General features: G+C 41.7%; 1 protein-coding gene across 1 annotated transcript in view; it reads left to right on the top strand.

The window, feature by feature from the left end:
- The first annotated feature begins 370 nt into the window (after positions 1-370).
- Positions 371-14,926, top strand: part of HSD17B3 (hydroxysteroid 17-beta dehydrogenase 3) — a 37,865-nt gene continuing 23,309 nt past the window's right edge. The window contains exons 1-2 of the mRNA XM_067742444.1: positions 371-524; positions 4,465-4,511. Of these exons, the coding sequence (XP_067598545.1) occupies positions 371-524; positions 4,465-4,511 (201 nt within the window). The remainder of the gene's footprint in view (positions 525-4,464; positions 4,512-14,926) is intronic.

Raw genomic sequence — 14,926 nt, 5'->3', positions numbered from 1 at the left:
ATCGGATTTTGCATACTTTTAAGTATCTTTTTTAGCTTCCAAATTCAGGGAGGGAATACTGGGCTGCCATTTTTCTTTGTCCAGCCTTTATCTTTCTTTATGTCCACTTCTTCACCAACTTCCCTGTGTCACAAAAGCCCAACAGTGCTGTAAAGATATTAGAAACAATATTTTATTCCGAAGCCTGTGAATCAGAGGATTGTGTAAAGAAGTTACTCCAATCTGAAAGCCTCGACACAGTGACGCGTTGGAATGTGCCCAGTGACTCCAGAAGGGGACTGACTGACACTCCTCCGGAGGAGTCACGCTCGCGCCTGGAGGCTGTGAGGGCCCCAACCAGGTCCCAAACAGCATCTGCTGCAGTGCCATCATGGGGGAGGTTCTGGCACAGTTCTTCATGTTTGTAGGGCTGCTGGTGTGCCTGGTCCACCTGGTGAAATGCGTGAGATTCTCCAAATGTATTTTCCTGCACTTCTGGAAAGTTTCGCCAAGGTCTTTCTTGAAGTCCATGGGACAGTGGGCAGGTAAAGAAAGTTTTCCATCTCTTGTTTTTTTTGTTGTTCTTGCTTATTATCACTGAGGTCTCAAAAGATATATTGCATCTTTTCCTTTTGAGAGCAAAGATGTAATTCCTTTGGGTTATTTTAATGTGGGAGGCTGGAAAGCACGAATGAAATTAGGATTGTCTGAGAAATGAGATGTGGGGCATCAGGAGGATAATTAGGGAACAATGTGACTCAGTCCTTGCCTGTGTGCTTCTCCTCTCGTTCTCACTAGTTGGGTTTTCTTATTTTTGGAGTTTCTGATGATACAAGTAATAGATGCTGCAGAAAATTATGTATCCTCCTCTTCAGATTTTCAAAAGCCCAGGGTGCTTCCATTTTCTTAAAGGGTGTTTCAACATTCTGAAGTCCAATAATTTAAATTCATTTTATTAAAAAAAAATTTCTCTGAGTCCTTTCAAGAAGTGAGGGTAATACAAAATCAAGGCAATAAAGATCTCTGTGGAGACATGTTTTTAAAATGGTTCTATATGGAATCTGGGTCTGGTTTGTGTCCCAAGTAGACTGATTAATTGCTGCCTCCCAGTGGGATTTAGCTCCTGGAACTGCCATGCAGAATTTCAGCTCCATACTGAGTTTAAGGTGAAGGACATGAGGCTATGGTTTCGGCATCTCCTTGAACGAAATGCTAAGTTTGCATTTCAAAGTTGGTGTTATGTGCTGGTGTCAGTCTATCAATAACCAATACTGTGGTCGGGCTGGCCCTTGTGGTTCTTACTGTGATTGCAAGGTGGTTTTCAGCAATAACCATCAGGACACTTTAAAAAAAAAATAAAGGTTTATTACTTTCAGGACCTGGAAATTATGTAGGACACCTGGTGCCACATAGCAAGGTCATGGGCGCAAAGAGAGAGAGAGAGAGTGAATGGGCCTGGAGTTCTGCTTTTATTTTATTCTGGGGTGGGGGCCTAGGGTTTCACACGCTCACTCTTTAATGGTGAATTTAAAACATAAAAGCAGGAATTTAAAGCACAGGAAGAGAAAAAACAAGTGGTCCAAATGGTCAGTTATTGAAATCAATCAAGATTTTTAAAACAAAGGAACCTCATTTGGGGGAGATGGCCTGGCTCTTTACATGATCGTGTGGCCAGCATAGCTTTTATTAGAAATCACCATCTTTAAAGTTGATGCCTCTTTGAAGTTGATGCCTCATTGGCAATCAAAGTCGGGCACTTGCATTACAAAAAAGAAAAAAACAAAACCAAAAACCCAACTGTCAGGTTTTACACTACGGTTGGGCACGAAGAAATCCAATGATTTAAAAAAAAATAAGAATTTGTGTGGCTTTAGAAATACAATGCCAGGCTAAATAGGAAAGATTGTAAACAGCCTTATAGGGCTGCCAGGTAAAATACAGGATACTCAGTTATATTTGAATTTCAGATAAATAAAGAATCATTTTTCAGTATATGACACCCCCAATATTATGTGCGACATTCTTATACGAAAAAATTATTTGTTGTTTACCTGAAATTCAAGTTTAACTAGGCATCCTGTATCCTTATTTTCCAAAGCTAAAAAAATGAATAAAATGCGTTTTTAACTGTTACTTGTTAATCTGGGGAAAGAGAGAGAGAGAGAGAGAGAGAGAGAGGATATGTGTGTGTGAGCACTCCCTCTCAGGGCAGTATGATGTCTCCAGTGAACTTGATAAGCAGTTTGAACTTGAATGTTCTGGATCCAAATACTCTGCATCACACAGATCCAAATGCCTGTGCTCTGAGGGGCTTAGTACTCTGCCCATCAGTGTACGGCAAAGCCCTTCTGAGGACACACGTTCTAAAAGAAGTGCATGTGCGGTCATATGTGGTTGATTTCCTAATTTTGTCACTGGTATTCTTTTTATTTTTTTGGCTATGCTGGGTCTTCCTTGCTGCGTGCAGGCTTTCTCTAGTTGCTGCGAGTGGGGGCTACTCTTTCATTGCGGTGCGCGGGCTTCTCATTGTGGTGACTTCTCTTATTGCGGAGCACGGGCTCTAGGCATGCGGGCCTCAGTTGTTGCAGCACGTGGGCTCAGTAGTTGTGGCTCGTGGGCTCTAGAGCGCAGGCTCAGTAGTTGTGGTGCACGGGCTCAGTTGCTCCGCGGCATGTGGGATCTTCCCGGACCAGGGCTCGAACCCGTGCCCCGCATTGGCAGGTGGATTCTTAACCACTGCACCACCAGGGAAGTCCCATCACTGATATTCTTTATAGATTTGTGACCCTAAAGTCAGAGCCTGGGTTCAAATCCTGTAGTCATCACTTTTAGCAGTGTGGCCTTGATTGGGTTAAGAACTTTCTCTCCCTTAGCTTCCTCAAATATAAACTAAGGAAAATGATGTTCCCTGAATTATAGGCTTGTTTTGAATATCAGATGAGATGTGGCTGTGGGGTTGCCCATCCACATGGTCTTTCTGCATTTCTGTAAGCCGGACACGGAAGAGCTTTATTGGACCTACAATGCCTATTCCACTTTCTCCCTGAATTCCAGCAGCCTCATCTGTCACCCTCACCTAGACAAACTGATGCCTTCACATTCCCACCACCCGCCATGAAGAAGCTGCTAGTGGGAGCCCTGGTGCTCTGGGGTGTCAGAGCCAGAACCTCATTTCTGGCTTGGAAGCTGTGTTCCGAGGCCTGACCTGGACACTGGGGCAGAGGCAGCACTGAAGACTTTGCTACGCACCGAGGAGGGGGTGGAGGTGGCCAGGAACCTCAGGAGCCAGCTTCCTCCCCTCTTCTCCCTCCAGTCCATCTCATGCTGTGTAATTTAACTTGTAAATAATAAGGTCCAAGTGACTAAAAACAAAACCCAAAAATATAATGCACGGCAGAAAGTAAACGCTCAGTAGGTACCAGCCACTTATTGACGTTATCTTGACTGTAGTTCAGGCCTTGTACTGGGTGAATTTGAGGATGCCTGTGATGGAGGGGAAGGTGAGGCAGAAGACAACAACCCTGAGCAAAGTACCTCTACAGAGTAAAACAAGTCATAAATGTGGAGTCACTTAAAAGTACCCAAATAAACAAGTAAAATCACTGGTAATTATTACAATGAGGCTGCTTCTGCCTGAAGCACTGCCTGAAGTTTTTTAGCTTGGTCTGCTCTCCCTCTCAAGTAAACTAAATGTATACATAGCTTTTGTACACACTTTTGGAAAGCATATCCTCCGATTGTTGGTGCAAAGGTAAACTGCAGATATGTATATACTGAATTGTACTGTGTTTTGAAATTGTGGCATTCACACGAATGAAGTTTACCCTAGAGCTCAGTCATTAAATATGTATGTGCTGTTGGCTATAAAAGGACTAGAAGGCCCATCTCATTGTTATCTATTAATCAATAGATCCAGTGAGCACAAGTTCTTTAGGTTCCTTCATGTCACTGCATCCTCTTTTTGCATTTCTGTATTTTCCTCTTTGTTAAGTTCTCTATCTTCAATGGGCTTTGATTGCTGCTGTCCTGTGAGAGTGAGGATAGGAAGTGGGGAGAACTCAACTTTTAGTAGGAACCTTGAAATGTCCTTACAGTGATAATTGGGTGTGTGGGTAGAGAGATAATAGCATACACTGCTTGTCCTTGATGAATTAAGGCTTAGAAATGTCTAAACCCTTCTGGGGTCTGAATAAAATGTTCGCTGGCTAATGTTCTTTGTTTCATTTTGGAGCATGTTTTTCATAGCCTCACCAACCCTTCCCCCCAGACCCCATCCAAAAAAAGAAAAAAATGCTTCATTTTGAACATTTAGTGAAGGGAGTCAAGGCTGGAAACTTCACAGTTGAGCGGAGTAGGGCTGGAGAGCAGAAGGGCAGTGCTTTGGAATATTGTGTCCTAGAGAGTAGGCCTGCAAGAACATGTAGCCAGCAAGAAAGGGGTTTAAAGATTAATTCTATCCTTTAAAACCATTTCTGCTTTTTGCAGTGATCACTGGAGCAGGAGATGGGATTGGGAAAGCTTATTCATTCGAGGTAAGTTGTGTCCCTGGAGACTTTCTCCTCCCCTTTTATTAAACACATCATAGTCACATGACTCCCACCCCAAACACTAGTTTTCTGATTATAAAAGCAATGGACATTCCCTTATGAAGGAAACTATTTTCTATAAAAAAGGAAATTTAAAAATCATAATCTCACCGCCTGGCTACCTTTTAAAAAAAATACAATGATATTCAAAGGTGGCAGTATCTCCCCTTAGGAGTTGTTTTAGGAATTTATGGGGACACTGTTATTTCCTAGGGTAATTGTACCATAAGCATTTATATACTTAAAGCAATAAAAAAATTATAAACTACTTTCCTTTTATTTACCCTTTACATTATAGCTAGGGCATATGTTGATTTAAAAATCATTTGTGTAGGTAGGAGATATATATATATATATATATATACATATATATATATATATATATATATATATAAAACTTTCACTTCAAGAAGATTAATGGGCATTAAAAAATATAAAGAGAGAATCTGATAGGGCTGAGAGTCACTGGAGTGTGATTAGTGTCCTTGAGTGTTTCCTTCCAGGGTTTTTGTTTCTCTGTAGATAGATAGATAGATAGATAGATAGACAGATAGATAAGTAGGTAGTTACGCTTTTCTAAAAATGTGTTTACAGCTTATGTAGTTTTGTATGCCATTATTATTAGTATTATTACAAGTTCGACATTTTCACTAATGAAGTATTGTTTCCTGGAATTCCTATATATTTTCTTTCTTCCTTGTGCCTATTATACTAACCTCTAGCACCATGTAAAATACAATAGAAGAAATAGAATCCTAGAAATTATGAGGATGGCTGTTAAAAATCAACACCTTAAAAACATAATGAAAAGCACTTCAATTATGAAAACTACATTCAACAATAGTGTAGTACTCATGTGGTTTCTTGTTCCTAAAGGCCTGTGTCATGAGAGAGGTCAAATCATCTTCTGTGAAATGAACATTGCAAGGTATATTGGAGGTACCTGATAGATACTTCTGGTTTTCTTTTTAGTTAACAGAGCTGAACCATACCACTTAAAAGCTCCGAGTGCTGGTCTTTTGGGTCTACCCCCCATCCTCCATGCCCTGAAGATAATTTCTTTGGTACTGACATTCTACTTCAACTCTGTTTTTTAATTCCAGCTAAAGAGTTCATCTTTGCTCTTATCCTAATTTGTATATAGCAACTTTCTGATGATCAGTAGTGCCCAACACTCAGTAGATGAGTGGTTATATTTGAGTGTTGAGGTTGGAAAGACCATGTGCCAAACCCTTTCCAAAGTCTTGTATCTTCCATACCCCAAATCAGAAGGAAAGTTTTTCTAGCTATTTGTGTTAAAACTATATCACCTCTTATACAACTGTTTTTTCACCTTAGACCAGTTTTCTGGAAAGGGTCTTATCTTTCATCTTTCATTTTATCTCTCAGTTCTCTGGAGAACTCAGGTTATTTCTTTATGATTTTCCAGATTCTTTCCTCAAATTCATGCTGACCTGATATACCTATGGCCCCCTTGATATCTTAAGACTCAGACACTTTTCTTTCTTCTTAGAGGAGACCCATGTGCGGATTCCCCTTGGCAATTCATTTCCTTACTCTTTCCAAAAGCAATGGCCTGGGAGTCAGGAGCTATGAGTTCCAGTCCTCATCCAGAAACTAACTGTCTGCAGATTTTGGACAAGTTACACATCCTTTCTGGGCTTCCAGGTCTTTATGAGCACAAAAGATGTCTCCTAAGAGTCTTCAAATTCTAAACTCTGTTTCTCTTCTAGACTAATTCTTGCTTTGCTCTTCTTGTAGAATCTTATTCTTTGTTTCCTTTTGTTCTTTTCTAAGGCTGTGTTAAACAATTTTCTGGGATCCCTACCTTTCTGTCATGCAGGATTCCCTCTCTCCCAGAGAGCCTGTTCTTGTCTCCCTGTTAATTGCTGCTTCAAGGAAAGCAGTTCAGAGTCTGGAATGCTATGGATTGTAATGGTTAAGAATTCGAGGTTGGGAATGGATCAGATGTCCGTTCAAACTCTGCCTCCAATATGCTCACTGCAGAATTTCCACATCAATAAACTGGAGGTGATGATAATTCCATCTGGGCTTTTGTAAAAGTTAAACGGGATGAGACGGGCAAAATGCTTTGCATAGAGCAAGCTCTCCAAGTTTAGCCACTATTATTATTGGATATTTAATCTGTGTTTTCTTTCCCATATATTGCTTTTCTCTTTCTCTTCTTGAGAAAGAAAATGTGTTGTACTTACCCATATTTTTACTCTTTCTATTGTTCTTTCTTCTTCCCTGATGTTCCAAGATTTTTTCTTTTGTTATTTCCTGTCTGTTTAGAGAAGTTCCTTTAGTTGTTCTTCTACAGTAGCTCTGCGGGTGACACATTCTTTGTTTTCCTTCATCAGAGACTGTCTCCATTTCCCCTTCATTCCTGAAGGATAATTTTGCTGAATATAGGATTTATAGTTGGCAATCCTTTCCTTTCAGCACTTGAAAAATGTGTGCCACTTCCTTCTGGCCTCTATGATTTCTGATGAGTCTGATGTTATTCAAATCATTTTCCCCTATAGGTAAGGTGTTGTTTCTCTTTCATTGCTTTCAAGATTTTTTTCTTTGTGTTCAGTTTTCAGGAGTTTAGTTATGTTTCTTGGTGTGGGTTTCTTTGGGTTTATCTTGTTTGAGATTCACTCAGTCTCTTGAATCTGTAGGTTTATACCTTTTCACAAATTTGGAAATTTTTCATTCATTCTTTCTTCAAATATTCTTTCTGCCTAGCTGCCTAGCCCTCTTCTCTTCTTCTGGGACTCTAATGACACAAATGCAAGACCTTTCTTATAGTCTAGTGGGTCTCTGAGATGCTGTTCATGTTTTTTCAGTGTATTTTTTCTCTGTTTAGATTGGGTAATTCCTGTTTTTTTATCTTTAAGTTCATGGATTCTTTCCTTGGTCTCTCCATTCTGCTATTGAGCCCATCCGTTGAGTTTTTAATTTCACTTTCTGTATTTTTCAGTTCTAAAATTTCCATTTCATTTTTCTTTATATCTTCTATTTCTTTGCTGAAATGTCCTATTTTTCATTTGTTTTAATTATGTTTGTGATTGCTCTCTGAAGCATTTTTACGATAGCTGCTTTAAAATTCTAGTCAGATAATTCTAACATCTCTGTCATCTTGGTGTTAGCATTTGTCCATTGTTTTTATCTTACTCAGATTGAGATCTTCCTTATTCTTGGTGTGATGAGTTTTTTTTTTTTTTAATTGAATCTTGGACATTTTTGGTTTTATGTTATGAGACTCTGGATCATATTTAAATCTTTTGGTTTAGGTCTGTACTGACATTGCTTCAACAGGGGGAGGAGGGGGTGCTTTTTCCTACCAGGTGAGGTAGAAGCCCAGCTTTACTACTTGGCCTCCTTTGGGGGGTGCTGCCTCCTTGTTACTGCTGGATGGGTGTAGGAGTTCTGGCTTCTCATAAGCCACTCTGGATTTTCGGGGCAAGAGTGCATCCTTACTGCTCCCCACAAGCAGTACTTGGAGGAGGTGGTCTCACTATCACTGTGGTGATGGTATAAGTCCTGAATCTCCACTAGGCTTCCTCTGTCATCATCCCAGGGGAAGGAAGAGGGGAGAGAGCAGAAGGGGTGCTCTGGCACTGTCAGGTGGAAGTGGAAGTTCAGGTCTCTGCTGACATGGTGGGTGGGGTGGCTGGGATGAAAGTTCCAGCTCCCTGCTCATCCTTCTCTGATGCCAACCTGGCAGGGGGTTGGAGTCCTTGTTAGGACTCAACCTCACCAGAGTGGAAGTGTTAGCTCCCCACTCAGCCTTTGGAGGCAGGGGTGGCAATAGGAACATAGATTGTTTTTTTTGAGTTGTTTGTCTGGAGTACGACAGTTATTGTCTAAAGTTTTCTGCCTTGCTAGGCTGCCAGTTTTTGGTTCTTTGGTTAGAGAGAGCAGGCTTTTATTGGGACTTTTTATGTCTGCACTGTTGGTGTTTCTGAATATCCAGCTTCTCCAGCAATAAGTCTGGGATATATGAGGCAAAAAGAAAACCCAGGAGACTCACCACCGGTTTCCTCAGGTCTCAAGGCCCATAGCTGATCTTCTCACTATCCTTTGGAGTCTTCTTATATTTATTTTATGTATTATGTCCAGGTTGCATGTTTTAGTTGCATTTCATGGTAGAAATAGGGACTTTGACTCCAACTTTCCAGTAGCCTATTCTATATTACATTTTAACCTAATCTGTATTTGTATTTAGAGTGGCAATAGTGACTTTGCCTCCTTTTAAAGGAATTTCAAGCATTATTGGAAGCAGCGTGAAAAAAATTGTGGAGAGGGATGGGCTGGAGGAGGAAGGACAAGAATGGGCCTGGTCTTCATGCCTCTGAAGCCTCTGCTTCACTCTGTATTTCACACCATTTCCATTCCTTTGGCACCTGAATTCAAGCCCCTTATTTTATTTACTGCCACACAGAAGAAGCCCTGTCTTCCCTGGCATTCCCACCACCTGTTATAGATTAGCAGCAACAAGCACCTTCCTTGACCTAGGCCCTAACACACAGCAGAAGGAAAATGGTCTATTCATCACAGCAGCAGTCATTCTTCTTTTAGCACAGTGCCTGGCAGGGAATTCTGGGAGAGGGCGTGCTTCTGGGGCTTAATTCCCTGAAGGGGGGTGGTGGCAAAACCCACGTATGGAGCCTGTCAGCCTGGACATTCTAGAAAGAAGATTGAGCCCTGCTCAAAAGGACAAAGGGAACATGCTGGCCCAGACCACCAAGTGTTCTCCGTGCCCCCCTCCTGGCTCAGACCACTTCACATGGAACCTTTAAAAAGTCTATGGCTCTTGGGCTTCCCTGGTGCCGCAGTGGTTGAGAGTCCACCTGCCGATGCAGGGGACACGGGTTCGTGCCCCGGTCTGGGAAGATCCCACATGCCGCGGAGCGGCTGGGCCCGTGAGCCATGGCCGCTGAGCCCGCGCGTCCGGAGCCTGTGCTCCGCAACGGGAGAGGCCACAGCAGTGAGAGGCCTGCGTACCGCAAAAAAAAAAAAAAGTCTATGGCTCTTGAGATAAATGGCACAATTCAGGAGAGGCTGGAAGCACACAAGGCAGAGAGCATCCTTTGTGTTGAAAATGCAAATTGTTTTCCATTTAATGGACAATCTCCCCCTCTGGAGGCTGATGAAGTGAATTGTGAGACGAAGGTGCTTAATTCTTTAGCCATCCTTTGATAGATTCCCAGACTGAAAATGAGGGCTGGAGGTGGGGGTGGGGAATTTTCCAGGAGAGAAAGAGAAGACTTCATGATATCACTGGCCTTAAAATGGGACAGTTCTTATTTTTTTATCTTTTAATTTTCTATTTATTTTTAAAGTTTTAAGATAGACTTTATATTTTAGAGCAGTTTTAGATTGACCACAAAATCTTGCAGAAGGTACAGCAAGTTCCCATATGCCCCTGTCCGCACACACACCCCAGAGTGGGAAGTTTGCTACAGTGAACATACACTGGCACGTCATTATCACCCAGAGTCCATAGTTCACCTTGGGGTTCACTCTTCTTGGTTTAGTTTTTCCGTGGTGGTTGTTTTTCAGGGGAAAGTGTGTTATGGGCTCAGCTGAAGATGAGTTTCTCTTAGAGAACCTGTTTCCCACCTTCTCCTTTGCTCAGTCTGGTCTGAATGAAGCTTTCTTTACCTAGGGTCAGTCAAAATTGACACAAAAGTCTTTGAGACATTTTCTGTGGCTTATTTCTTTTCCATAACTGTGTTCCAGCCAAAATGTCTGAGTAAATTTCTTTTTATGTCATTTAAAAATATACTAGGAAATCAACTATTTAAAGGAACAACAGATGCAGAGTATCACCCTTAATTACATTCTATATACGTCTAGATATTGATTGATTGTCCTTTTACAAAGTGAAACCTCACTAGATAGGATCCAGGCCCGGGGTGGGACTTGTTATAATACTTTATGGCTGAAGATCAGCTGTTAGACTGAATATAATTTACTTTAAAATACTTCAGCATGCATAATATGATATGCACGGGAATCAGTTTTTTATTTTAAACAGCTTCTTGAGATATAATTCATGTACCATAAAATTCACCTGTTTTAAGTGTATGGTACAATGATTTTTAGTAAATTAACCAAGGTTTTCACCATCGTCACCATCCAGTTTTAGCACATTTCCATCATCCTAATAAGATCGTAATGAGATCACTCACAACTGGTCAGTTAATCCCCCATTCCCATCCCTAGTCCTAGGCTGCCACTAATCTTTTCTGAACACTTCATAGGAATGCCGCCACACAATATGTAGTCTTTAGTGCCTGACTTCCTTCATTTAGCACAGGATTTTTGAGGTTCACCCATGTTGTAGCATATGTCAGTGGTTCTTTCATTTTTATTGCAGAATAATATTCCATCGTATGGATATACCACAATTTGTTTATTCATTTACTAGCTGATGAATGTTTGGGTTGTTCCCATTTTTTGGCTATATACTATGCTGCTGTGAACATTCTTATATGCTTGTTTTCATGGACATATGTTTCCATTTCTCCTTTTTTTTGGCTGCATCGGGTCTTCGTTGCTGTGTGCGGGCTTTCTGTAGTTGCGGCGAGCAGGGGCTACTCTTTGTTGTGGTGCACAGGCTTCTCATTGCCGTGGCTTCTCTTGTTGGGGACCACGGGCTCTAGGCGCACGGGCTTCAGTAGTTGTGGCACACGGGCTCAGTAGTTGTGGTGCACGGGTTTAGTTGCTCCACGGCATGTGAGATCTTCCCAGACCAGGGCTCGAACTCATGTCCCCTGCATTGGCAGGCAGATTCTTAACCACTGCACCACCAGGGAAGTCCCTCCATGTCTCTTGGGTAGATTACCTAGGAATGGAATACAGCACCACACCTAGAGGTGGTGTGTGTTGAGTTTCTTCTACTTGCCCCTCGGGATTCACCCTCCGCCCTTCTTCGCCCTGCTGTGTGCCCTAGGAGGCTGCCCTGCACCAAGGGCCTCAGATGGCTTCTGGTTTCAGTGGGGTTTGGTGGGGGTTGGGGGACACTGGCAACAGGTAAGAGAGAGAGAGAGGAGTGTGAGGTTGGGTTCCTTTCTGCTCTCTCCCCGTGGGCTGGCTGTATCCCTCTGCTGAAGGCCGCAGCTCTGTCAGGCAGCCCTCTCCACCCTCTGGTTCTGGTAACTGTTCATCCCCCAACCCTTTCAGGTTCACAGGTGACAACAGCTCTGCCCTTATTAGCTCCAGAATCTCGTGGGTTCTCTACACGTTAGTCACACTTTGTAAATCATCCTTTTATTAAACTCTCTTCTAGTTACCCAATTTGAGTGTGCTGTTTTTGCCAGGACCTTGGCTAAATCCAGGTTTTAGTTAATTTTTAAAGATGCTAAATTAGAGTTCATCAATATCTGTGCTTTAGCTAACCTGACTTTCATTAGAGGGTTTGCCCCTTAGCCTAAGAGATGTTATAAATAATTTTCCTGAGGAAGTGCCTTCCAAGATATGTGGATTAGCTAGAGATATTGTACGGTACTTCTGCCCTCCTGTGAGCAAGGATGTAAAATCTGTGAGCGTCGCAGAGTGGTGTTCTTGGCCTTTAACTGATTTGGCCCCATGTCCTGCTGACAGTGGGGGATTCTCTCACCCTACCCTGCTAGAAGTTTGACTGCACTCTGCCCCCAGAACGTTATCATATCTGCCTGGGATGAGCCTTCACAGAGTGCCTAAGGGACAGAAAGCTGGGACTCCACTGAGCTATAAGAATAGGTTCATGACTATTTAGATGCCAGCTTACTAACGAATGTTTCTGTTGGTAGGATTTGGTCTGAGGCTTGTTTAAATCTTATAACACACCATCTGCTGGCTGGTTGTTGGGGAGGAGATCTGTAGCCAAAATCTATCTCTAATTACTGGAGGCAACAAGAAAACCCAGTGATTATGAACAACCAAACAGGCTTAGGTCAGAGAAAGACATAATATTTAATGCCTCCCAGGGTTCCAGCCATTCAGGGTTCTAGTCAGCTCTGCCCAGTCCTTAGGAGCATGTGCAGCTGCCCTGGTCTGTACAAAAAGCAGCCCAGCTGACCCCAAGCAGCACCAGCCCCTCTGGCCTCCCAGCTCATCTCAGCCCCAGCTAAGCACAATACAGCCCCATACAGCATCTACTCACTTCACATCCCCAATTCTCTTTTAAAAAGCACTGTTACCTAATTTTCCTGTATTTATTTAGCTTCCTTTAGCTTCTTTTTTAAAATTAAACTTTTAATTTTGAGATGATTATAGATTCATATGCAGTTGTAAGAAAGAATACAGAGAGATCCCATGTACCCTTTACCCAATCTTGCAAAGCTATTCTACAACATCACACTCAGGATATCAACATAGATACAGTCAAGATACAGAACATTTCCACCACCACAAGAACCCCTTGTGTGGCCGTTTTATAAACACCCCCACCCCCTCCTTCCTTCTTTCCTCCCTCCCTCCCTTCCTCCCTTCCTTCCTTCCTTCCTTCCCTCCTTCTTTCTTTCATTATTTCTTTCTTGACGTATAGTTGATTTACAATGTTGTGTTACTTTCTTGCTGTTTAGCAAAATGATTCAGTTATACATATATATATACATCATTTTTATATTCTTTTCCATTATGGTTTATTACAGGATATTGTTTCCAGTTTTGGGCAATACTTATAAAGCTTCTATAAACATTTGTATATAAGTTTTGTGTGAACGTAAGACTATTTTTTCTGGAATAAATGCTCAGGAGTGCAATTGCTGGCTGGTATGATAGTTGCATGTTTAGTTTTTTAAGAAACTGCTAAACTGTCCCCCAGATTGTTTGTACCATTCTCACCAGCACTGTATGTGTGGTCCATTTTCTCCACATCTTCACCAGCATTTGGTGTTGCTGTGTTTTATGTTAGCCATTCTGAGAGCTGTGTAGTAATATCTCATTGGGGTTTTAATTTGCACTTCCCTGATGGCTAATGATGTTTATGTATACATTTTTAATTCAAAGAAGTATAAGGAAGAAAACAGCAAAAAGGCCATCATCTCTTTGCCCAGATAATTTCTGTTAACGATAAAATAATACAGGCATAAAATGAGAAAACTCAAGCAGCACAGAAAAGCATACAAAGGGAAATAAAGACCTCTCCTCCCTCACCCCTGCCCTTACCTGGCCCTTCTCTGTAAAGGTCACCAGTGTTCACAATGTCTTGAGATTCTTTTCAGAAAAGGTAAAGGAAAACCATGGCTATATTCATACTTACCTGTCGACATGGATGTTGATAGTACAGAGTAACTTCAGCGTAACAATCCAGAGACTTTCCTGATTAGTGGGTGGCTCTGTCCAGTTCCTTCTGTCTTGCTTCTTGTCTATCTTATAAGCCTTTGCGCTACTCTTCAAGGTTGGAGCTGGGTCATAAGCATGTCTGTGTCCTGCAGCCCACTGCCAGCACTCAGTCCTATGGCCAGACATAGGGCAAGAAAGGCCAGGAGTGTCATCTAGTCACATGCCCAGGAAGAAGGAAAGTAATTTATAGTCTCCTAGCAGAATTCACACCTGTATGTTTAGTTTTTGCCCACATGAGCACAGATGGGATCCTGCTTCACACAACCATAAACCCTCTTCTAAACTTTGCTTTGTCCATTAAATAATGTAATATGGAGATCTTGCCACAGCAAAGGCATACAGATGGCCTTCATTCTTTTTAATGGTTTCAGGGTTATCCTATCCCAGGGATGTACTATGTCTCTTTTATCGGCCTCTTAGGGATGGGCACTAGGGTTACTTTTGGTTTTTGTAGTTACAAATAATGTTTCAAGACACACCCTTGAAGATAAACTTACACATATCCAAGTATACATCCCTATCAGTAAGATGGCTGGCTCAATGGGTATGTGCATTTAAATACTGGATACCATTGCCAGATGGTCCTCTATATGATTGAACCAATTTTAACCCATCTTATATTACTATAAATTTTAATACTTATATACATATATATGTAAACATTATAAAACTTACTTTTTGTCACTTTAATATATATAAACATGCATTCTTGGCTATTAATGCCCACAGAATGCTAGAAGCAAAATATATGACTAAAGATTGTCTGGTTTAATTGCTCCATATCTGGGCAATTCTAGTGCCACCCCCAACGTCTGGGATGGTATGGATGCTACAAGCTCCAGTGTGACAGGCAAGGCAGTTAGAATGCTTCTCAAGACAGCGCTCCTGTCAGTTACAGGTAATGGCACAGTGTGGCCCCTTGCATTAAAATCCCTTGCCTTAGCCCAACCCAAGAAAAACCAACTGCTTTGCTCTATTCTTGAATATTATCACACCTTTACTGTCAATATATGATGGTGTCTTATGCCATTTCAGGA

This window comes from Pseudorca crassidens, chromosome 7, assembly GCF_039906515.1.
Source record: "Pseudorca crassidens isolate mPseCra1 chromosome 7, mPseCra1.hap1, whole genome shotgun sequence".
Classification (NCBI taxonomy): Eukaryota; Metazoa; Chordata; class Mammalia; order Artiodactyla; family Delphinidae; genus Pseudorca; species Pseudorca crassidens.
Note: the sequence above shows the minus strand (reverse complement) of the source record. Positions and strands in the feature narration are given on the sequence as shown.